Raw genomic sequence first — 25,708 nt, 5'->3', positions numbered from 1 at the left:
AATGGTGGAAAATTTGTTCTCTGCTTTTGTCCCATCTGATGAACACAGGAGGACACAATGGTGGAGCAGTGGGCAGCCATGCACAGCACAGCAGAGAGAAAGAGAGACAAAGAGGCCCCAGCATCCCCCAAGGCAGGCAGGGGATGTTCCCTCATTTTTCAGAAACGGGGGCAGATATGAGATATGCGCACCTTCTTGACCGGATCAGCCAGGGACAACACAGGTGTGAAGGAGCCCTGAGTCACCACTCCCCTCTCAAGTAGCTGGTTAACTTTTTCTACGCTATCTATAAACACCACCGCAGCACTGTTCATACGTGAGGCAGACTTCACACTGTCATACCCCACAACCACTTCACCCACAGCCGGACTGACCTCCTCCACCGAGCAGTCCACAGCTGGACACAGTTTGATGCTGTGTCGGCGCGTAAGCTTGTGGAGGCCGGAGCCTCCACCTGCAGCAAACTTTCTCCAGCTCACTCACCACACTCACTCCCAAGATGCACACTATAAGAAATAAACAAATAAAAAGTAATTTCTTTTTTATTATTACTCAGCAAGAGTCTTCTTCTTCTTCTTCTTCTTCTTCTTCTTCTTCTTCTTCTTCTTCTTCTTCTTCTTCTTCTCATCACCGAGCAGGAGCAGGTTTCGATTACACAAACAGATGGAGCGTGTCAGTCCAGCGTCGCGAGTCTCAGGGTCACAGGGACCCCGATCCGGCGCGAAACTTGGAGCGGGTGCGACAAATACATCTGCAAGGGCTGTTCGCTTTTCCACTGCCCTTCGTGCGCGTGCTGATGTGTGGTGGGCTGTGCGTGTGCACGTGTGCGCGTGCGTCTGTGTGTTTGAAGCAGGGTATCGCAAACAAGCGTTAGTCAAATCGCTACCCAAACGCTCACAGCCAACAGCATGGGGAAGCAGGGACAACACAAGGGTTAATTGAGGGAACATAGGGCTTACACACACATAATGGTGAATGTACATAGACACACTCCCTCTATAGTACAGGAACATATGGTAGATACATAGATGTAGTTGAATTTGTCTGAGCTTAAAGTTTTGATTTTTTTGGTGTTGTCTCATAAGGAGTTTTAGTTTACATTGCATTTACATTTTCTAGCTCAAGCAACTTACAAAATCCACATTTTGGTTTAGAAGTGGAACTGTACATGAGATGTGGAGTATAATCTTTGACCCAATGAAGACACATAAGACCCATTTGCCTGCTCTCAGACTGTGAGTCTGATCGGTTTGTACAGCTCTGTTCACCAAGCGTGCTCCTCTGCTCTCTGGATACAACAATCCTGCAGTATGAAGTCAACTAAGTCAACAGATGCTGATGAAGGTTTTTGATGGAAAATGGCGGCCCTGCGGCACCGCGATCCACGTCCGTCGCCCGTCGCAGCTCTCAATCGACTGAGCCCTTATGTAATAGTGAATGAGCAATCTGCTGTGGCAGATGTGGTTCTTGTGCTGGTGAATGGGTGAGGTGCCAGACTCACTGACTGATTACTCCTTAAATCAGAGGAGCAGGTGCCAGATGAAACGGTGGGAGGTGTTGAAATATTTATTTTTCCATCATTGTTTCAAAACTGACCAAATTCACAGATTTCAGATTATAGATTTCTCAGTGACACACGATTACAAAAGATGCCGCTTCTTTTACAAAGCAGCTATATATCTAGTTTTTGATATCGTCAAACAAACAGATATTAAATCGTAGTATTTTAAGAAGACTTTCTAACTTTCACAGCTTGCCTGCTTCTAATCCATCGTTTCCTATCAAAGGCTGGAATGCCAAAAATAATGGAGCAGTTTCGTGGGGGACTATTTACAGCTTCTGATTAATATTATTTGGTATTTAAAGCACAACAGTGTTTTTGTGACTATACAAGTTAAGGCGCAGTACAGGTCACACACACCAACAGGAACAAACTATTTCAGTCTTAAAGGTAATAGCTGTGAGGAGGATCAAGGGCAAAACACAGGCAAAATTTCTTTTAAGCATATAATAGGCGGCTTTTATTGCCTTTGATTGTTAGGAAGAAGATCATAGGAAGATAGAGAGGGGGGTTATGTAGCTAATGGAAACAAGTCAGAATCTCATACAAAGCTGTACCATTTGGTTTTAAAATAGATCGGCATAATGCAGCTGAGGAATGTGTTACAAATCGCGCTTTGGTTGTTTGCTTTTACAGTATTCGGGTTTCTGTATCTGGAAAAAGAATCAAGACTCCGACAGGCCGATGTTATTTCACTGAAAAAAGAATTGTTGATAAGGATCAGATCAATTGAAGAGAAGATCAGCTCTCCAAACCAAAATGTTACTGCAAAAATTGCAAAACTGGAAGAAGAATTTCGACTCCTACAGGCAGGTCACATTTCAGTGAAAAAAGAATTATCGATAAGGAACAGATCAAATGAAGAGAAGATCAGCGCTCCAATCCAAAATGTCACTGCAAAAATTGCAAAACTGGAAGAAGAATTTCGACTCCTACAGGCAGGTCACATTTCAGTGAAAAAAGAATTGTCGATAAGGAACAGATCAAATGAAGAGAAGATCAGCGCTCCAATCCAAAATGTCACTGCAAAAATTGCAAAACTGGAAAAAGAACTTCGACTCCTACAGGCAGGTCACATTTCAGTGAAAAAAGAATTGTCGATAAGGAACAGATCGAATGAAGAGAAGATCAGCGCTCCAATCCAAAATGTCAATGCAAAAATAGCAAAACTGGAAGAAGAATTTCGACTCCTACTGGCAAGTCACATGTCAGTGAAAAAAGAATTGTCGATAAGAAACAGATCAAATGAAGAGAAGATCAGCGCTCCAATCCAAAATGTCACTGCAAAAATTGCAAAACTGGAGGAAGAATTAAGACTCCTACAGGCAGGTCACATTTCACAGGAAAAAGAATTGTCGATAAGGATCAGTTCGAATGAAAAGAAGATCAGTGCTCCAATCCAAAATGTCACTGCAAAAATTGCAAAATTGGAAGAAGAATTTCTACTCCTACAGGCAGGTCACATTTCACTGAAAAAAGAATTGTCGAGAAGGAACAGATCAGATGAAGAGAAGATCAGCGCTCCAATCCAAAATGTCACTGCAAAAATTGCAAAATTGGAATACGAATTTCGACTCCTACAGGCAGGTCACATGTCAGTGAAAAAAGAATTGTCGATAAGGAACAGATCGAATGAAGAGAAGATCAGCGCTCCAATCCAAAATGTCACTGCAAAAATTGCAAAACTGGAATACGAATTTCGACTCCTACAGGCAGGTCACATTTCACTGAAAAAAGAATTGTCGATAAGGAACCGATTGAATGAAGAGAAGAACAGTGCTCCAATCCAAAATGTCACTGCAAAAATTGCAAAATTGGAAGAAGAATTTCTACTCCTACAGGCAGGTCACATTTCACTGAAAAAAGAATTGTCGATAAGGAACAGATCGAATGAAGAGAAGATCAGCGCTCCAATCCAAAATGTCACTGCAAAAATTGCAAAACTGGAATACGAATTTCGACTCCTACAGGCAGGTCACATTTCACTGAAAAAAGAATTGTCGATAAGGAACAGATCGAATGAAGAGAAGATCAGCGCTCCAATCCAAAATGTCACTGCAAAAATAGCAAAACTGGAAGAAGAATTTCGACTCCTACTGGCAGGTCACATGTCAGTGAAAAAAGAATTGTCGATAAGAAACAGATCAAATGAAGAGAAGATCAGCGCTCCAATCCAAAATGTCACTGCAAAAATTGCAAAACTGGAGGAAGAATTAAGACTCCTACAGGCAGGTCACATTTCACAGGAAAAAGAATTGTCGATAAGGATTAGTTCGAATGAAAAGAAGATCAGTGCTCCAATCCAAAATGTCACTGCAAAAATTGCAAAATTGGAAGAAGAATTTCTACTCCTACAGGCAGGTCACATTTCACTGAAAAAAGAATTGTCGAGAAGGAACAGATCGAATGAAGAGAAGATCAGCGCTCCAATCCAAAATGTCACTGCAAAAATTGCAAAATTGGAAGAAGAATTTCTACTCCTACAGGCAGGTCACATGTCACTGAAAAAAGAATTGTCGAGAAGGAACAGATCAAATGAAGAGAAGATCAGCGCTCCAATCCAAAATGTCACTGCAAAAATTGCAAAACTGGAATACGAATTTCGACTCCTACAGGCAGGTCACATTTCACTGAAAAAAGAATTGTCGATAAGGAACCGATTGAATGAAGAGAAGAACAGATTGAATGAAGAGAAGAACAGACTTCTAATGAATGATTACAGTGATAAAATGACAGAATTCGAAGCACGCATTAGAACCCTACAGCTATTTCCAGTTTCCTTAATACCCACAACACCGGAAATAGTAATTCCTCCACGTTGCAATCCAGGCCAGCAGGAGCATGCCTCACGCTGCTTTTCTATAACCGACAGCATAAGTAAATGGAAAGAGGCTCGTGAGGATTGCCAAAGGCATGGGGGTGACCTTGCAGTTGTTCAGGATATGGAGGACCAGAAATTCTTGACCAACTTCACTTATCAATTTAAACAGAATCATTTGTCCGGCCAGGTTTTCCATGCTGCTTGGATCGGATTGACAGACGAGAAAACTGAGAACAGTTTTGTGTGGGTCAACAACAAAGCACTCCAATCAAGTGTCACTTTCTGGTCAAAAGGGGAGCCAAACAACTTTATTGCCACTTGGGACAAAGAAGAAAATGGACAAGACTGTGTTGGCATTGTACCACCTGATGACTTTGGAGCGGAGAGGTGGTTGTTCAACTGGGATGACATAACTTGTGTCGGCGGCCGGCACTATGTCTGTGAAAGTAAGGCTGTTGTCTCATGATCCAGTCCCAATAGATATTGGGACTGGATCAAAACTGGTCCAGTCCCAATCTCTGGACCAGTTTTGGGACTGGTCCAGATATTGGACCAGTATCTGGACCAATATCCAGGTCGAGTTGACATTCAATGGGAAGACATCATTTTTTGAGTCAATGTAGAAAGAGATTATAGGTTTGTCTAATAAATAAATATAGACTTAATATGTGGCCTCAGTTTTTTCCGCTTTTTATTGCTTTTGTGAATTGATAGTCATCAACTCTATGAGGGTTTAATTGAGGGAACATAGGGCTTACACACACATAATGGTGAATGTACATAGACACACTCCCTCTATAGTACAGGAACATATGGTAGATACATAGATGTAGTTGAATTTGTCTGAGCTTAAAGTTTTGATTTTTTTGGTGTTGTCTCATAAGGAGTTTTAGTTTACATTGCATTTACATTTTCTAGCTCAAGCAACTTACAAAATCCACATTTTGGTTTAGAAGTGGAACTGTACATGAGATGTGGAGTATAATCTTTGACCCAATGAAGACACATAAGACCCATTTGCCTGCTCTCAGACTGTGAGTCTGATCGGTTTGTACAGCTCTGTTCACCAAGCGTGCTCCTCTGCTCTCTGGATACAACAATCCTGCAGTATGAAGTCAACTAAGTCAACAGATGCTGATGAAGGTTTTTGATGGAAAATGGCGGCCCTGCGGCACCGCGATCCACGTCCGTCGCCCGTCGCAGCTCTCAATCGACTGAGCCCTTATGTAATAGTGAATGAGCAATCTGCTGTGGCAGATGTGGTTCTTGTGCTGGTGAATGGGTGAGGTGCCAGACTCACTGACTGATTACTCCTTAAATCAGAGGAGCAGGTGCCAGATGAAACGGTGGGAGGTGTTGAATTATTTATTTTTCCATCATTGTTTCAAAACTGACCAAATTCACAGATTTCAGATTATAGATTTCTCAGTGACACACGATTACAAAAGATGCCGCTTGTTTTACAAAGCAGCTATATATCTAGTTTTTGATATCGTCAAACAAACAGATATTAAATCGTAGTATTTTAAGAAGACTTTCTAACTTTCACAGCTTGCCTGCTTCTAATCCATCGTTTCCTATCAAAGGCTGGAATGCCAAAAATAATGGAGCAGTTTCGTGGGGGACTATTTACAGCTTCTGATTAATATTATTTGGTATTTAAAGCACAACAGTGTTTTTGTGACTACACAAGTTAAGGCACAGTACAGGTCACACACACCAACAAGAACAAACTATTTCAGTCTTAAAGGTAATAGCTGTGAGGAGGATCAGCCACTTGTTTCTTTGCATCATGTTGTTGGCTTTGTTGACAATAAGAGCGATGAAGCATATCAACCATATGCAGCTTTAAAGTATGACATGGCACAGTGCATGATGGCAGGTAGGAGACTGTAGCCTCCCAGCAGCTACATTTGATCTCTAATCCTCCATTCAGAAATCGTATGTGTGGGCCGTTGAGTGCTGCAGAGATGTGCAAATAACTAGATTGTCAATAGTTGGTCTAAAACTGTTCATTTTTCAACTCTACTTGTCCAGTTTGTGCTGAAATAGAAAAAACATTCATGTGTAAAATGATCTGGTTTGATATCAACACTTCCTAAAGAGTTGCAGAAGCTGCTTGCTGCCAGTGGGACTTCTCCCTTAAAAATATCCAAATCCTTCTAAAGACGGCTGCAGAAGGAACCTGTTCCACGCTCTGACGTCTCCCTCTCGCTTTCTTCTCTCCTCTTTTTCTCTCTTTGACTCTTTCTCACCCTCCTCCTCCTTCTTCCCTATGTGCTCCTGTCTCCTCTACTCTGGGCTCAGCCTCTCGTTCACACTGTTACACCCAAGTGTCTCACTGGGTCCGCTCACACACACTCCACCTCCTCTTGGTCGGTGTGTCTCACTGTGCTGGCTTCAGTCTTGTCTTTAGCTTGTTTATAGCTACTGTTTGTGATGGGAGTCAGAGGAGGTCCCGCCCCCTGAAAAGCTTTGTCCCGTTAATACAGTAGAGCAGGACTGACGTAGACGCTCGCTCTGGGAATCAAAACGGCTTAATTCTTCCTTTCAATGAATTTACAGAGCTTCCATATTTCATCTACTTGATGATAAATAGTCATTTGAATAGTGATTTTCGATTGGAGGTTAGGGTTCATTGTCACTGACATCCTTTACCAAGATGGTTCACAAAGCCTTTTTTGTCATAATAGAAAATAGGATTGCTCTATTTTTGAAAAGCAAAACATTATGTTACTTTGTTCACAGTTAGTATTTCAGAAAAAAAAGGTTGTTAAATTTTGAAAACATCATGCATCATATATTCAACGACCTTCTTCTGTAAATAACTCCAAATTAGATTGTCTGTTCTGCTGTTCCTTTGTTTTCTTCTCTACCTTCTGTTGATTAAATACAGGCAATGTAACAAGGAAATGTTCATTTGCTATGCACCCTTTTATATTGTGTTATATGTACTATAATGTGAGGTGTATTTATTTCCCTCTGGTCTTACAGTTTAACATCTACACACAAAGTGTGTGTGTTAGTTCTTTTGATTTTACGCAAATATGTTAGTCAAACTTTGAACATTAGCCTCAAACCAAAGCTGAACCACAGACATGAATCAAAGCGATGGTTTATTGCACTGATAATGTATCATCTCCATGTCTCCTTTATCATTTCTCTCCGGGATTTTTTGAAACTTGTTCATTCATTATAAATACATCAAATTGTATTCATTATGTATTAGCCTGCATGTTTAAGCAATGTGGGAAACACTGTTTCACACAATTGTTCTTTTACAATGCTGAGTATCAATGACTATTGGAGTTGTATAATCAACAGTAAAACCGCAGTTGAGGTACCCTTGAGCAAGTTTTTTAACCCAACCTGCCTTAAGTGAGCTGCTTGTACAAAACCGAATGATTAATTATATATCATGAATACAAATGACTGCAAACTGGTGAAGGGAACCTGACAGCATTATTCATATTGTCTTTAGAACCTTCTCCCCACTTGAAAAACTCTAAACCCTAGCGCCGCCTCTTAGTCAATATATAAATACAGCAAATACAGTGAAAATACAGGCCCTGAATTACCCAGACTTTACCACCACAGAGAATGAATTTTAAAGCAAGACTAGATTCAACTCTGGGCCATTAGTTTTCATGATAAGCCCACACATAATTCACTAATATTATTGACGTATACCTAGATTTAACACAGTGATATTGACCAACAGAACATCCTTTGTTTTGGAACCAATAATGGTGACTATTTTAATTATTTTACATTATTACCGGGCTCTTAGTCTTTAAAGACTCAACAGCTTGTCCAAAATGCTGCAGAACGTGTCATGACAATAACCGGGAAAATGTCACCTGTATTAGTTTCACTACATTGGCTTCTTGTTCAATTTACAATAGAGTTTATAATGCTCCTCACCTACAAAGCCCTTAATAATATGGCTCATAGTTAGTGGGGTGCCTAGGCACTCAGTCATTTCAAATTGATGCAAACGTTTTCTTTTCTTTTCTAAATTGAACATAAGCTATAGAACAATTTTGGTGTGAGGGCCAAGAAACCAGAGTAAAACAAAATTGGTTTTGGGCCCATTTTCTAAAATTGCCAAAATCTGAATGATATATTTTTTAAAAGGACTTAATTTTCTTACATTTGCTATGAAATATTATTTTGTATTGCTATTGCAAGTCAGTACTATGTTGGGAATGAACTGTTGCTCAAATATGGAAGTTTTGAAAATTATGGTATGGCAAAAAAATAAGGTGGCTACCAATTTTCATACCTTTTTTTAAAATAAATAATTTTAATAGCTATAGTAACTTTGGAGAATGTCCAGTGAGTATTTTGAATAAGGGAAGGTGTTTATTATTTATTCCATTTCATATACAGTAATTTGAGGTATGTCAAGAATATTTTACAATCTTACAATTCATGCCCTTTAGTTATTTATCTTTTATTCCTCATTTCACTATTTTCTCTATTCTATTGCTCAGATGGATTAAAGTTCATTCGTCTGTGTTCCTTAATTGGAAAGTCAATTCAGTCCATGTAGGATGAGTGAATAAATGCCTGAAGAATAAAGTAATTCCATCAGTAATGCCCCTCAGTAATCACAATTCACTGAACCACTTGGCTCTTTACGGAATAAGTTATCATGATACTGTTTGAAGTGACTGCATAAGTTGCAATGCACATTGAAAGTAAGGATTATTTCTTTTACTGCTACTGCTGAACCAACCCTAAAAGGGAGAAAGAGAAAATTTAACAGGTATTATGAGATGGCTGGGACAACAAATTGGCAGCTATGTATTCCTTGCCAAAGCCAAACAATGGAAAAACTTGTTTGCCCTCTTGCTAATCCAATTGTCAGTTATAGAGAGGGAGCATACACAGAATTTATGAGCCTTGCACGTCAGTTCCGAGCAATTGGTGCTGCTCCCCACCCAGATGTAGAACTTCCAGATGAAAAATCCATGCATCAGAATTTGGCTTCCTGGCACAAAACCTGTCGTAAGCTTTACCAGCCAACAACATTACATGTCATTTGGCTGACGCTTTTGACCAAAGCGAATTACAATTAGTACACTCAACATCTATGAGGGGCCATTTAGGGGTTAAGTATCTTGCCAAGGACATTTCGGCATGCAGATGGGTAAGAGTGGGGATTGAACCGGCAACCTCTTGTTGGATAACGACCACTCTACCCCCTAGGCCACACTGCCCTATTACAACACTTTACAATGCGTAAAAACCTTTATTCTGAAGGATTGCCTCCTGCCGCAAGATGATCCTGCCGAACTGGTGCACCTGTAAATCGTAAAATATGTGTCTTCTGTGGCGATGAAACAAATGCAGCAGACCATTCTTTCCAGAAGGTAGAACTATCCCATCTGATACATGACATGGCAGTTGCACTGGGGGAAGATCGTATTGTGGCACTCCTTTCAGAGGAATATTGTAGCTATTGAGGCCAAGTATCATCGTAATTGCTACACAGGGTTCAAACGTCGTTACAATGCAATTTGTAAACGAGATACATGGCTAGTGAAGACTTTGCAGTCACAGCCGAAAATGAGTTGCTCCAATTCATAGAGGAAAAAATGTATGGAGGTCGCAACATCTTTGCATTACAAGATCTGACCGATATGATGACGGAGCAATTGGAACAACATGGAATCCAGAAGACTGTGAACCAGATACCTGTGACCGAGTTTTCATCTTTTGTTCAAAGACTGCTAGGAAGATCATATCAGTTGCATCTCAAACACCAGAGCAGGAGACATATACATTACTAATGGCAGCATAGATTCTCAGAATAGCCGTTTTAAATCACAACACTCCATTCAGGTTTTCCCAAAGACTGCGAAGAATCATCTGTTCCACAACGTATGAAGTATTTCTTCCGTCATCTCCTTTCAGGACCCAAATCATCATCCGAACAGGATAATACTTGGGAGATACTCTCTGTGAGTCAGATTGTTAGGGTTTGTGGTGGTGTTCGGACCCCAAAGCAGACACGGAGGAGCAGGTAGTGAAAAGAAGGTAACAGTTTATTTGACTGTAGGCAGGTACAGGCTGGAGCGGCAGGGTGCAGGCTGGCTGGAGGATCAACGGAGAGGCGAGGATGACAGCCGAGCGAAGAGGCACACGGAGGTTCTGCGTGGAGCAAGCAAGAGAGAAGAATTAGTCCACGATATAACACAAGACGTGAAGGTTGAGAGCATCAGCGAGACAACTACCCAGATCTATGGAATAATCTGGCGCCGGCTTGTTGAGCGAACCAGATCTTTATAGTGGGGATGATTGGGATTGAGTGCAGGTGCGCCTCGTCCGCTGCAGGGAACCAGCCACGCCCCTAGCGCTCACAGCAACTGCCAAGGGCAACAGAGAAGGGGAGGAGGAGAGACGAAAACAACAACAAACAACTACACAAATCCTCACACAGATGGCCATTCTAAAGAATGAACTTGAATTGTGAGCCTCCACTTGCAGTGTTCCTGGCCCTCGAACTGCATCGCAAACAAGAAGCAAGAAGTTGGTCGAACTCTTACACAAATATAATCTGAGCGTGTCATATAAGAAGGTCCTCAGCATCGAAGCGAGCTTTGCAAAGGCTATTGGAGATCGAACAAGGAACAGCGCAGATATAGTTTGTCCTACAAATTTGCGCCAGTGCATATTCACAGTTGCAGCCCTTGATAACCTGGATCATAATCCCACATCACGTACTGCTACCTCATACTTCCATGGAACTGGGATTTCACTTTTTCAGTTTCCTATAACACAGAAGCCTGGATTGGACCAAGAATGTCTACGCATAAACTCACATACAGAAGCATGTAAAGATGTATTGAATCTAGATGTGAAGTGCATTAACGAAAAGCTGAAGTGTACACGTCTGTGCAAGTGTAAGTGTGTGTAATAGCTGGAACAAAGTTATTTCCAGGACTCTGTGTGTAACTGAAAACTTTATTAAAAAGAAACACCTGTTTTACATCACCAGAACTATTTTCTGTCTGTTTTTGAAGTGATACTGGACAAAATATGGGTTATATCGGTCATATTATAAATATATCAGTTGCTACTCCTGATCCTGAATCAATACATACTTATTATGTTCAGATCAGATAATCTGATCAAGAGTTATAACAGCTACCATATTTTATTAAGGCTGGTGGTAGGTTGGGAGCCAACAACGCCCCCTAGAGGGCAAGTTTTTGACTGGCATGTCTGACCCTCGGACCAAAATAGTTCTAAAGACCCTTACAAACAACTTAGAAGTGAAAATGAAACTTTTGCATCAATTTGAAATGAAAATGACAAATTGCCTTTACACGGAACCCCACTAAGTACCATGTTACCCCACTAGAGGACTGCGCTGTCAGAATTCAGTCTTACTTGTTGTCACTAAAGTATCTAAAAGTAACATCGGAGCCAGAGCGTTCGGTTATCAAGTTTTTCTCCTGCAGAATCATCTCCCAGTGTCAGTTCGGGAGGCAGACCCCCTCTGTATATTTAAGAGTAGGCTTAAAACTTTCCTTTACAATAAAGCTTATCGTTAGACCTGGCTCAGGTCTCTCCTGGATCTGCTCTTAGTTATGCTGCTATAGGCCTTGATGGTTGGAGGACAGATTAGCATGCCTTTCAACTTCAACACTCAAGTAGCCAGTGAGCCAACATGCACAACACCCTTGTGTGCGTGTGCAGGAAACATCTTGGATTTCGTGACAGTCCAATGGCTCGCTGATGCAGCAGTGCATTGGGATTTATCCTGGTGTGTCCGATGGCCTGTCCTGTCAGGGCACAGGAAAAGAGGATAGGGTTAGATAGATGGATAGATGGATATGTTTACTTTTTTCTCTGGATATTACAGACAATGATCTTGCCCTCGTCATGCTCCAGCTAATGCTATAACATTAAGTTCATTACCCTCCATTGTAATTTCCCTGAAAACACGAATGAATCACTTGACTGAAAATAAAGGAAAAAATGGATTCAAGCCAAAGCTGTGAAAAAAGATCCAGATATCAGAAATCGTATTGCATGAATAATTTTGACATAAAATAACATATTTTACATTACTTGCATTGTGCTGTTTTTTACCCTCCTAATTCATATTTATGAATTAGTATGGGCTAATAAAAACATGTGTTGAACCTAGACTTTAAGATCCCTAGTGTGATTAAATCCCAAGGCTGCAAGACATAACAGCGGCTTTTATTTCAAATAGGTACATATTGCTTGATGGTATATCTGTTTAACATCTATAATTTCACATTTACAACCTGCATTTACATTTTCAACTTTGGAAATGTTCGTACAGCATGTTTAAAGTTTTTAAAGTGAAAGATTTTTACATATTTAATATATTGTGGCTCCAGTATGTTGATATACTCTGTCAAAATGAAAAAAAGTATAATTCAATGGAAATATAAGCAATATTCTGCTGAAAAAGAGACACCAATCATGGCATGGTAAACTTTAACTGGGTAAACAAGATACATTTAATTCTATAAACCTAATTTCAGTTTTACAATGTCATCATTTATTTAAACTTCAGCATCAACTGTGGGCCTCCACAGGAGGAGTTGTAGATGTTGACAAATACAAAAATGTGGCCATATTCCATATTTTTACTTTGACATACTTGTCGTAGGGCTTTCATCAGATCAACTTCAAATTTAGATGAGTGTGATCACAACAAAATGGAGAAAAAAACTGATTTAAAGATCGTTTTTTTGTCACACAGCGTGACCGTGGCGTGGCATCAAATTTGGCACGAAACTAGACATGTAAGACAAGATTCCCGACCTGATAACATCTACACAGAATACATGACTTGAAATCACAGTGCCCCCCTGGTGGCTACAGGAAGTGACATGTTTTATACTTTGATGAACTGCTCCTGGCTGCTTTACAATATACAGCTAAAAAGAGCTCAGTCAAGTCATTGGATCATGGTCAGAATTGTGACGTTTCCTCAAACCGTGTTAACATTGATGTGCGGCGAAAGATCATCTTTCGCCAAAGGACATGATGTTATTGTCCTATCACTACCAAACTACTGTCTCCTGATTGGAGTCCAAGCCTGAACAGCTCTATGTGTCAATATTTCCTCAGTGTCATAGCGCCAGCTACTGATTCACCATAAAATAGGAAGTACTTTGTTAATCCACTCTGCATTATCTAACCGGCTCTGAACTACTGACCTATGATTACAATCCTGATCTGAACATTTCCATTTATTGATATTAGTTCAGGGTCATAGCGCCACCTACTGATCTGTGTAAAAATTAAGCTGTGGTAACATTTTCCAATTGACACAAAATATATCTCACGCTACTTCAGAGCACTATATGTTGCTATATGTCTGTGCATAATAATAGTGATGGCGCCACTGGAAACAGGAAGTAAGCTTTGTTTTACAACTATCATTCGATTAACATAACATTTTCTCGGTGTGATGTGCAATTGATAATGTGGACTGTAATGAGCAATTAGCAGGCAAGGATCGACATGGCGTGACGGAATCAGGAAGTGAAGCGTTTATCCTTGGCGCAGTGTGCACAACGCATGCAACGTGGAGACGTGCGCTTGGTCATCTATCGCTCTCTCCAGCGACCGCAACATATATATATTCTCTCTCTTACCAAAGCAACTCATGAAGAAGAAAAATGCGATGGACTTACTCTACGCTACAAAAGATTAGGATTTATTTGACAAACATAGACATTTTAGTTTTTACTTAATGATTTTTTTAATTATGATGAATTGATTTGTTTTGCCTTAAAATATTTCACTATTTGTTGTGTGTCCCGCTGATCATTTATCGAAACAGCTGCACCTGATCCTTGTTTCTTATACAGTATCTTCATCTAACTGCCATATTGCTTCTCCGTTTAAATGTCAAATGTAAAAAAGATTTCCTTATTGCATTATTTTATGTTTCTAACTATTATGGTTGTTTTACATTTTTGATGATGATATGGTTCTTGGATTGTCTTTAATATTGTATTTGTGTATTGAAAACAAATGCAAATCATATAAAGCTAACTTAGCTAAGCCTAAAATGTAAATCAATGTACGGTTTATGGGTGGTAATGAGTTTATATTCTTTCTTTTGTATGTGTGTGTGTGTAAATCTCAATCTATATAATGAAAGGTCAAACTGTTTTTTGCCACACCCAAATATGTAGCGTCCTCATTTCATTCATGGAATTAACTTATAAATATTTTGGTACTCACCATAGCGACTGTTGCCGTTGAGGAAATATGTATATATAAATGGATTTCCATTGGTTCAACACCAGTATGACGGCATCTGTAGGAAATGTAGTTCAGAAAATGTCGAACCCAGAACACTGACCACTTTACCCTGACTCTGGCAGGACTCAAACTCCCAGAATGCATCTCGGAGCAACTGTGTGCGCAGTTGTCTGAAGCCCCGGAGAGGAGCGAGCTTTTAGCCGAGGGACATTGAATGACTTTGTCCCCGTGTGTGTGTCAGGTTGAAGACAGCAGACTGTGCGGTCAGCAGCGGAGCTCATGGAGCCTCTAATACCTGTCATCAACAAACTGCAGGATGTGTTCAACACGGTGGGCGCAGACATTATTCAACTGCCGCAGATAGTTGTTGTGGGAACTCAGGTGAGTAACGTCACTCCGCGCAGAGGTTAGCACCCACGTTAGCCTGCGTCACTTGCTGCCCAGGCTCCTTTCATCTTCAGAGCGCTGTTTTGGGGTCAGTTTCTCACAAGGACCGTAGATATGAACACTCAGGCTGACTTAAGTTACACTTGACATGTTTATGCTCGTCAATATGTTCTGGTTAGCTAGCTCCAACGTTAGCATCAGCTACATGTGAGCACACAGATTGTCACAGTTCTCGTACACTAGTAGAGATCACGCTCTGAGAAATAAAACGAAAGTCAGATTTATTATGTAATATAGAACTGGGAGGCTACTGGGGATTTCCTTATCAATTCATATGGTGATCAGTTGGCCGGTCAAACGTGATAATGATGTCAAGACTTTTTTTGTTGTCCAGAATGTGATCTCTTCAAGTTATTTGAACTTGTTTTATTTGACCAAAAGCTCAGAAGGACCCTAGACTCAACTAATTCAAGATTTAGTCTATAACCATGTATTTTATTCTATTTTGTGTTGTTTATCTGGTCCCTGAATAATAAACACATCCCTCTCCTCATATTATTAGCATGACTAAGCATCTGTCTGTAACCTTGGTTTGGTTTATTTTATAGATCTTATCCATTCATGCACACATTCAAATAACTTTCACTAAGCTGACAGTTTATTAAGTACCTCCAAGTAGAGCTGCAACAAATAATCAATACGTTTATTGATTATCGGCTATTTTGACAGTTGAACAACTATAGTTGTTAGTATAACATTTTAAACAGTTCAAGCTTTTCAAACTTGCTGCTCTTTGTTGTCATTATCATTAAACTTTGGACCGTTGGCCATAATAAACAAGTTAGTATTTAAATTAATCAGCAGATGCATCAATAATTAAACATTTGTTAGTGGCCAACCTACATTTACATAAAACAAATGAACAGCCCTGCTGTAAATCTTACCATGAAGATTAAAATGATCAGGTTTTGCTGATGCTGTTTTATTAAATGATATTTAATCTACTCGTTTTTCTATGAATACATCTCTCAGCAAACCACTCATCACTATAAACTTGAATCAACGCCTCCCCTTGTCAAATACAGTTTTACTCTGACCACCTGACTACCCTAATTGGTTTAAAGAAGCGGCTTTTGTCCAACATGTTTACTTTCACTGGTCGACTAATTGGATGTGACTGTCTCAGACTGTGGGCAGCCATCTGAGGATTTTACTCTGAGACAGAACAACTTTTCAAATCCTTAATTTGTTATGTTTGATCTTGCCAGGACTCCACAAAGGTCCAGATCTGCAATGACCTTTAGTTTAGAACTGTAACTGTCTGTTATTATAACATTACGTTTGGAGCCCTCCTTCCCTAACGAGGATTTCTTTGGTCCAGTTCATTAAAGTGGACTCTGCCAGCCAAGCAAGTTATTTCAGTTCACCAGATCTCATTAGAAGTTACTGTTCATGATGATCAAGAAATAGCCGCCTTGTGGCACCAAGTTGTTCTGTGGGTAGATACTGTACATGTAAGTTGAAGCAACCATTGGGTTTATTTGACAGGTGTGTATCATTCAGAACTTCAGCCAACTTCTTATATTATCCAAAAGTAATACCACAGGGAGCTAAATTTGGACTCTAGACAACGGCAGCTCCTGGAAATCTTTGTGCAGTATTTTAAGCGCAGATTTCTCACCTCAGTCTCTTCTTTGTTTATGCTAATGATGTTGTTGTCTTTATCATCCACAGAGCAGTGGAAAGAGTTCTGTTTTAGAGAGCCTGGTTGGTAGGGACATCCTTCCTCGTGGCACTGGCATCGTCACACGCCGGCCCCTCATCCTACAGCTGGTGCACATTGATCCAGAGGACCGCAGGAAAACCAGCGAAGAAAATGGTATCATCACCGTGGCCTCTTCTTCTTCTGCCTCTTTGGTGTTGTTTGGTTTTCCTGGAATTAGGTGTTAATTTGATAAATAGTCAGTATCCTTAGAGAGAGGTTTTTATTTCAGCACTCATCCGAACATGTGGCATTTAACTGATTAAAATGAGTTAAATGCTCCACAATAAATCAATTCAAATGAATGCATGTGGATGTGAATGTTATGATATGAATCAGACAAGTAACTTTGTAAATTTAGCAGATGCTGAGTTCTAAAGATTGATATGGAAGCTAAATCTGTGACCACACACTACCACAGTGCAGAAATCCTCTGTTACAAGTAAAAGTCTTGTTTTTAGTCAAGTAAATCGGTACCCTATTCAAAATGCTCATTATGGAGAATATCCCAATTTTACAATATATATTTGATCATAATAACTATATATAATATCTCCAGAGTAAGACATTCTTTCATATTTATTATAATTATTGATGCATTATTGTATAAGCATCAATTTAACTTTGCAGTCAGTAAAGATGATTTATTCGTAGCTACTTTATCAACTGGCTGGTTGCTTAAACCATGATACTAACCTATTTGTAAGTTATATATTGTATTCATTATCTAAATCTGCAGAGTAACTAGTCACTAGAGCTGGCACGTAAATGTAATGTAATATTCAAATACAGTGATTACCACTTTAATATTGTGGAGTAGAAGTATAGTGCAGCAAAACATAGAGGTACTTAAGTGAAGTGCAAATATCTTGATAATAGTTCCACTGCTAAACATTTGCATAATCACAAACTACCATTTGTAATTTTGTTATGAAAGGAAAGACTCTTTAATTCAGAGTGAGAACTGATATCTTCCACCTCTGACTGAAAGGAACCAGGGAGTAAAATTGGCCATGATTTTCTGCATGAATTTGAAGTCTGTCTGAGGAGCAGATAGTGTCAGTTTGTCTCTGCACTGCCACAGAGAGCCATGCAGGAGCTGCGGATAGCCAGGCTAACCCTTTTGTCTCCTGTTGTCTCTTTTTAACCACAGAGTCCAAGAAAAATGGACGCCTTTACAGAGGTTTCCTTTTCTTGTTCTATTTTCTATTGTGTTTTGTATCTTACATAAGAACGTCCCCCCTCCTTCTATTTTGCCCATTCTTCCCCATCCTGGCTTGTATTTATGCAGCTTTTCCATAGCTGCCAACCAAGGTGGTTTCACTCACCAGGTCTCTGCTTCCTAAAATGCACATCCTTTGTTGCTTTTGGCCATAATTTGCTTTCATTACTGTGGTGTGAGAACAACAGTTGTTTTTCTAAACTCTTCAGCTGTGGCTCTTTGGCAGAAGAGTTTTTCCGTCCTTTCCTTGTCAACAGAGAAATCCCTCCCATGAGACATTTAACAGACATCTAGTAAAATTTGTAATTGTAATGCTCCATCTGTCGTCTTTAACTAAAAATTCTGTCCTCCTCTTCTGCAGCCATCGAAGGAGAGGAATGGGGGAAATTCTTACACACCAAAAACAAGGTAAGGGCAATACATCTTAAATGAAGTATTTCATTGCAGTTGTACTGACTATAGCAACATCTACATTTTTAATAACCTGGATCTGATCACAAAATACCCTAATTTTGATTTGCTGTTGAGAGCTACAGTGATTTTGCAGTTATGCTTCCAACAGCAAAAACTATTATCACATATAATCTGTAATACTGCAGGCTTTCTCACAGTTAGAATATAAATATGACTATTGGGTAAAAGTCTTCAAGGTTATTCTGTGTCTCTTGAGCTCCACATAGTTCTTCATGTTTAAACAAAGAAACCATTATGATGTGCTGATGGCCTCATGACGTTCAACAGGGCACCTCAATAAATGTTTCTTTGTTTATTTTGTTATTCTATGTGTTATATCTATGTTATTAGGATAGTATAAACTACTGCTTACATTGATATTGTTGCCGACATGTCAGAGTCCCTGCTTTTCACAGTTTAATTGTTATTTCAGATCTACACCGATTTCGAGGAGATCAGGAGTGAAATCGAAGCAGAAACTGATAGAATTTCTGGGAATAACAAAGTAAGATACTCAAACATATTATGAGGGATTATATCCAAGGAAAAAATTAATGCAATCAATTGTCAGCTTTGAACTGAGATTTTGGTTTTCGAGCATATCAGTCCGTAAATTGATATCTTTCTGTCCTCAGGGTGTTAGTGATGAATCGATTCACCTGAAAATCTTCTCACCACATGTAGTGAACCTCACATTAGTGGATCTTCCTGGCATTACAAAGGTGAGATATTATTTATCTCTTTTGCTTCCCAGTGTCCAAACCTGTTTAAATAATGAACTACACATGATGCTGCACATTAAGTCATGCAGTGTATCTGCAGATTTTGAAAAGTTTTCGGTTTTCTCTAAAATACTTTAGAAGCTATTAAATACTCTTGAATAACTTTTATAATGGTCTCAAATATTTTTCTTACCTGCCACAGTATCACTAGTTAAACTTTTTAGAACCAGGCTTATTGTGTTGTTATTATAACTATTAGCCATAGTATCTGTGAAGATTGATTAATTGTGTATTACTAAGTATTATTGTTAAAAATATCTAATAAACATCTGTATAAACCATTGTATGACTGGTTGGTCCTAGTTTTGCGTTATATGTTACCCAGTATAAAGTCATTGGTTTTATTTTAAACAGTTGCCTGTTGGAGACCAGCCCGTAGACATCGAGTTCCAGATAAAAGAACTGATAATCAAGTATATTTCAAACCCCAACTCCATCATCCTGGCCGTGACTGCTGCCAACACAGACTTGGCGACGTCAGAGGCTCTTAAAGTGGCACGCGATGTTGACCCTGATGGTATGTCCCTTGCTTTTTTCTCTTTTCACGTTATTTTATACCCTTTAGTCATGTACAGCTTTTCTGCCTCATCACAGCAGTGTTTTTGTAGTAAGGGGTGTCTGTGTGTGTGTGTGTGGTTAGGTAGGAGGACGCTAGCTGTGGTAACCAAGCTGGATCTGATGGATGCTGGTACAGATGCTATGGACATATTGATGGGCAGAGTCATTCCAGTCAAACTGGGCATTATTGGTGTAGTCAACAGGTAACATGTCATATTCACCCCATTATATCAGTCTGAATTCAGCCACCTATGACAAAAAGGCCCAAAAGGTTCTTGACAGAAAGTCTGACACCTTTTTAATGAGTATTTTTGTTGTATGTTTTAGGAGTCAGTTAGATATCAATCAAAGGAAGTGTGTGGCAGATGCAATCCGTGATGAATATGCCTTCCTACAAAAGAAGTACCCCTCCCTCACAAACAGAAATGGAACCAAATATCTGGCCCGAACATTGAACAGGTAAGGAGTTAGTATTTATGTATTAATTTGACCTTATAATGAAATAGCTTTTATGGTAAATCAACAAATATTGATCCCAATAATCTGTGAAAATAAAGAAAAATGTGTCACCTTTTTGTAATGTTACAGGTTACTGATGCACCACATCAGAGACTGTCTTCCTGAGCTGAAGACCAGGATCAACGTGCTGTCAGCTCAGTACCAGTCTTTACTCAACAGCTACGGCGAACCCGTTGATGACAAGAACTCCACGTTGCTGCAGCTCATCACCAAGTTTGCTGCCGAGTACTGTCACACCATAGAGGGCACGGCCAAGTACATTGAGACAACTGAACTGTGAGTACTGAACTGCAGATACCTAGCACTACTAGGAATTGCTCACTCCTGACAAATTCTGCTTGTATGTTTATCGCATTTTACTCTTTATTGCAGATGTGGTGGCGCAAGAATCTGTTACATATTTCATGAGACGTTTGGTCGCACGTTGGAATCAGTAGATCCTCTGGGCGGGCTGTCCACCATTGACGTACTCACTGCAATCAGAAATGCAACGGTGGGTTTTTGCCTCCTCTCCAGCTCAGAATTTGTATTTTAAATGACTTTTTTTCAGACTGAAGGTTTCATTGTGCTTGTACAGGGCCCCAGGCCTGCTTTGTTCGTGCCTGAGGTTTCGTTCGAGCTGCTGGTGAAGCGACAGGTCAAGCGTCTAGAGGAGCCCAGTCTTCGCTGCGTGGAGCTGGTTCACGAGGAGATGCAGAGGATCATCCAACACTGCAGCAACTACAGCACACAGGTGAGCTCACATGTACACACACAGATAGCACTGGAAACTAAGGCTACATCCTTACTAATACATTTTAGTTTAAAAACAGCCTGTATCAGTTATAATATCTCTCCATACTAACATGCCTGAAAACATATATCACATGACCATTTACGTACACTGGGCATGTGAGTGCTGATGGAAACAGGAAGCAGATTGTCTACTCTGCTGTTCGTAGCTTAGTTATTGGAAATATTACAAGCAAGGAACATCAATGGTGAAAAGATTACCATTGAGCTGGAACTGTTACTGACATTAAGGGTTCTAGTTTTACATTCACCACTTGTAGTCTCGTCATGACTGAAAAGAAGCAACCGGGGTCTCCATTTTTGCACGTCCAGACTGAAATGCAGCCCGAGAGTTTTCAAAATAAAGAAGGGCTGGCGCTGTTTCCAAAGTTCACAGTTTTAGGCACTTGAAAACTCCAGAGCAGTGTGGCCAGCAAGTGTAACCATAGAAACATACATCCACACAAGTAGTGTGGATGTAGCCTAAAGGTATGGTTTAAATACACAAAACTGCAGCCTCTCATTAAAACTCTGGTGATTGTTTCTTCTTTGCAGGAGTTGCTGAGGTTTCCAAAGCTCCACGATGCCATTGTAGAAGTGGTCACTGCATTACTAAGAAAGAGACTCCCTGTCACCAATGAAATGGTAAGGACCTGCTCACCATAAACACCACTGAGCAATTTTCTAGGAAGTTCATTCACACAATCAGTTTTTTTTTAATCAATGTTCTAAATGTCTTTTCAGGTTCATAACCTTGTTGCCATCGAGCTGGCCTATATCAACACTAAACATCCCGACTTCGCTGATGCCTGTGGCCTCATGAACAATAACATAGAAGTAAGAATTGAGCATCTACAGATTACATATATATATATATATATATATATATATATATATATATATATATATATATGCATGCATGCATGCAGTGCATTTAATAAATTAAGTGTTTTATGTTTCTCAAATAGAATGTCAGGTTGGTAATTTTAACTGTGAATTATCTTATCTGTCAAACCCATGTTTTACTATCAACATTCTTAATTGATTTTCTTTCTGGGTATTTTTGTAGGAGCAGAGACGCAACAGAATGAGAGACCTGCCCTCTGCTGTCCCCAGAGACAAGGTACAGTCCGTCTCGGTGAGAGTCACTGTTTTCTTGTAAAAGGCTTTTGTAAAATATTTTCTGCACATATGCATGGAGTCCGGTCTCCAACTTAAGAAACCAAGTTTTCGTCTCATTATGTTAAGTTCCCTCTACTACTAGCTCCTGTCAGTTCTCTGTCCACTCTTTTCTGATGTCTTTCTTTAGTCCCTTAGAGGCCCAGATGGGCAGTCCCCCTCCCCCACTGAGCTCTTCCCTGAAGGCCAGGTCACCAAGGTGTGTCCCGTTCACTCACTGCCTGCCCACATTTATCCTCTGCCCACCTCCAGGCCCTTAATGATGTTATTGTTATGTCCCGGCAATACAGTGTTGTCTAAGGGCCAGCTTCTACCTTAACTGATCTGACCTCCGATTTTCACTCTGCATGTCGTGTTTTATTTAAATATAAAGACATTTCTCAAATGTCTTAATCTTCTGCCATGGTCCATGTAACCAACATTTTTTAATTATGATTGAAGACAATGGTTAAAATAAATGATTTTATTTTATTATTTACTATACTTACTTTAAATTAGAATAACATAACATACCACTTATGGCATGAAACAGAAGTTGTTGTTTTTTTTTTTTTAAATGAACACACATTTTCTCATATCTTTGCACAGTTTTCTTGTTGATGTAACTTGTTTAACTAACTTCCTTCTCACATGATATAATGCCAGTCCTTTATAAGTCCCTGAGCAGGAGTCATCCTCACCCACCGTCTCTCTCCTCTCTGTATAGGTGGTGGCCGGTGGCTCTCAGAGTGGTCAGAATGTCAGCGAGCAGACAGACAGCGGGATGGGGAACTGGAGGGGCATGTTGAAGAAGGGAGAGGAGTTTGCAGCTGGAGACAGACCAGCAGCACTTTATCCACTTCCTGCAATGCAACAGAAAGGCTATGCTGTCAACCTCCTAGATGTGGTGAGTCTCACACACACGCTCACAATATCAGACACTTTCAAAACACTTAATGGAATAAGTGGAATCATGTGCACTTTATATCATAGTTTTGAAAACATATTCTAACTTGGTGTATACGGTTTTATTCATAAAAATACTGTATATTTAAAAAAATTAAGACTTCTTTGCTCTACTGTTGTTTATGTATAAATGTTCCTGATCACATTCCACTTGGGCACTAATAAGTGGATGATTTTCATTTTCAGCCTGTTCCAGTGTCAAGGAAGTTGTCGGCGCGAGAGCAGAGGGACTGTGAGGTTATCGAGAGACTCATCAAGTCATATTTTCTCATTGTACGGAAGAACATCCAGGACAGGTATACATTTAACTGTCCTTGCTCGTTAATTTTTTTTGTCCCCCCTGAGGCTGTTTTTGAAATTTAGACATGATTCGTCCCTTCTCATGTGTTCCACTGTCTCCTCCTTCTCTGCTGTTGTCTTTTGGCCTCAGTGTACCGAAGGCCGTGATGCATTTCCTGGTGAACCACGTGAAAGACTCCCTGCAGAGTGAACTGGTGGGTCAGTTATACAAGGCGGCTCTGCTGGACGACCTGCTGACGGAGTCCGAGGACATGGCACAGAGACGCAACGAGGCTGCCGACATGCTCAAGGTTACACATTTGTCAGGGGTTGTGGGGAAAGCTATGAGAATATCCAAAATCAGTCACTCTCACACACAAAAATAGCACTTGTCACTATTGTTTATTTAAAATGTGTGTGTTTCAAAAGGTTTTTAAAACAGAAGTTTACAATTTAAAATAAATTCAAATTAAAGTAACGAGAAGCTTAGACATATATTTATTCTTAAACTCTAAAGGATAGGTTCACCATTTTCAACTGTCCTAAAACAATGGTCAGGTTCTCATTTAAAGTGGTTTTGTTTGTGTCATGTCATGAGAGAGCTTGATGGTTGAACATTGCACATGAAGAGACAAAGTCATTCAAATATCCATAAAAAAACAGCAGAAGACGCGACGACTGGGTGATTGCAAAATCCAAATTTTTATGAAATGTTGCTGTTGTCAGAGTTTAGGTTTAGTTTGTTGTTTCCTGTAGCAAAACAGTTCACATGGGCCTGAATACTGCTTAAGACTGACTTGTGACTGACATGTCAGAGGAGCTGCCAATCAGGAGGAGCAATATGTCCTGAATATCAAACATTTCCTGAATAAGTTCTAGCTAAAGTAGAAACACTTTTCCTCAGTGTTTACCCACAAAGTTTGCCTCAGGAATACAAATGACAGAGTTGTTTAATTGACACCCTTTCCATTTTTTGTCCACGGATGTGTGCAGGCGTTGCAGAAAGCCAGCCAGGTCATAGCAGAGATCAGAGAAACCCACATGTGGTGAGGACGGCCTCTCTTCATCAGCTTCCTCGCTTCAACTCCCACAGACCCTCGACCCTCCAGAACCCCTAGAATCTCCCATCACTTGAGGCTGCAGAAACGAACAACCTGAAAATGCACTGGTGTGGATATGTGTGTATCTAAACATAGTTTTAATGTACAGTAAGGACTTGAAATTTAAAGAACGGCAGCAATTATCACCATCACTTGCTCCTGTCATAGAGTTTTATATTTTTCTTATGTAACTAAAACGATGAATATACAGAGAATGTTATACATCACCACTATGTGGAGCCTCGCTGAGGAATGACTGCTCTGAACGTAGATTTGAATTAAAGCTAGAAATGAAAACACGTGCTGTAGACGCTATTTATCATGTTACTTCTTTCATTAAAAATGTGCCCACTGCTATTTTTTCCAAAGAAATTAACTTAATGAAATATTCTCATTGTAAAACAACATTGACCATTTAGCAACAAATACCATTTAGCTACATCCATGTTTCCTGGTAATAACGGTATTATTTTTATTCAGCCCTAGAACAGTCCAGTTTTGAACCACATTTGGACACTTATGTAGATATGGTGATTATTTTTGTCATTTAAAAAAATGTAATTGGTGAAAAATTACTAAACTGATTATCACATTAGTGAACTGTAGTTTTTTTTTCGATTCCTCAAACAGTTCCATGAAATGTTATTCGTTGCTTTTACAATATGATTCAGCATCAAGGATACATAGTCCCACACTTTTGTGATTGTAGCACCCAGTCTATTGTTAGACAGCTGGACACGCACTCATAAACAAACACAAACACATTGCAGGTACTTTCATGACCTGTTAAAGTGTCATATAACCAAGCTTTGGTAAAAAGACGTGGAGCAATATTTTCCCCCTGATATGAAGAAGAAAAAGAGGCAACAGAACTGTAACAATGACTTCGCTTTATTTTGTTCTTATGCTGAAGCAAGCACAAACGACAAATTCAAACATTCAAACCAACAATACTGCATGAGACTCGATATATTTTGGCAGATACTACTAATATATTATAGACTTTAAATTACAGAAACATGAAGAAACTAGTTTAGTTTTAATAATTGATAATACTAATAAATAAAAGACTAAATCACAGTACATGTTTATAAAGAAAC

At 39.6% G+C, this 25,708-nt stretch overlaps 2 protein-coding genes across 8 annotated transcripts; both read left to right on the top strand.

Moving 5' to 3' along the window:
* The first annotated feature begins 4,290 nt into the window (after positions 1 to 4,290).
* On the top strand, positions 4,291 to 4,848 carry LOC128444146 (C-type lectin domain family 4 member E-like). The gene has a single exon (XM_053426453.1). The coding sequence runs from the start codon at positions 4,291 to 4,293 to the stop codon at positions 4,846 to 4,848; it is 558 nt and encodes a 185-aa protein (XP_053282428.1).
* Positions 4,849 to 14,794: 9,946 nt separating this feature from the next.
* LOC128445126 (dynamin-1-like protein) lies at positions 14,795 to 25,203 on the top strand. Of its 7 annotated transcripts, none has more exons than XM_053427919.1 (20): positions 14,795 to 15,032; positions 16,773 to 16,917; positions 17,954 to 17,983; positions 18,384 to 18,430; positions 18,909 to 18,980; positions 19,111 to 19,197; positions 19,612 to 19,774; positions 19,898 to 20,018; positions 20,143 to 20,274; positions 20,404 to 20,610; positions 20,707 to 20,827; positions 20,912 to 21,067; positions 21,661 to 21,750; positions 21,850 to 21,942; positions 22,175 to 22,228; positions 22,415 to 22,483; positions 22,991 to 23,170; positions 23,416 to 23,525; positions 23,660 to 23,819; positions 24,502 to 25,203. In XM_053427919.1, the coding sequence occupies exons 1-20, from the start codon at positions 14,931 to 14,933 to the stop codon at positions 24,556 to 24,558; spliced, it is 2,196 nt and encodes a 731-aa protein (XP_053283894.1). In that variant the 5' UTR covers positions 14,795 to 14,930; the 3' UTR covers positions 24,559 to 25,203. The 7 variants fall into 7 exon arrangements, with proteins under 7 accessions (XP_053283894.1, XP_053283893.1, XP_053283896.1 ...); XM_053427918.1 differs by having other exon boundaries at positions 22,175 to 22,243; XM_053427921.1 differs by lacking the exon at positions 17,954 to 17,983.
* Positions 25,204 to 25,708: the final 505 nt, after the last annotated feature.

The sequence above is a fragment of the Pleuronectes platessa genome, chromosome 7 (assembly GCF_947347685.1).
Source record: "Pleuronectes platessa chromosome 7, fPlePla1.1, whole genome shotgun sequence".
Classification (NCBI taxonomy): Eukaryota; Metazoa; Chordata; class Actinopteri; order Pleuronectiformes; family Pleuronectidae; genus Pleuronectes; species Pleuronectes platessa.
The sequence above is the reverse complement of the archived record's forward strand: the minus strand, read 5'-3'. Positions and strand labels throughout refer to the sequence as shown.

Excerpts from the sequence above, each read along its gene's own strand:
- LOC128444146 (XM_053426453.1), top strand. The coding sequence starts at position 4,291 with ATGACAGAATTCGAAGCACGCATTAGAACCCTACAGCTATTTCCAGTT.
- LOC128445126 (XM_053427918.1), top strand. The coding sequence starts at position 14,931 with ATGGAGCCTCTAATACCTGTCATCAACAAACTGCAGGATGTGTTCAAC. Across the intron at positions 17,984-18,383 it reads AAATGGACGCCTTTACAGAG|CCATCGAAGGAGAGGAATGG; the intron begins GTTTCCTTTTCT and ends CCTCTTCTGCAG. Across the intron at positions 23,526-23,659 it reads CGGAAGAACATCCAGGACAG|TGTACCGAAGGCCGTGATGC; the intron begins GTATACATTTAA and ends TTTTGGCCTCAG.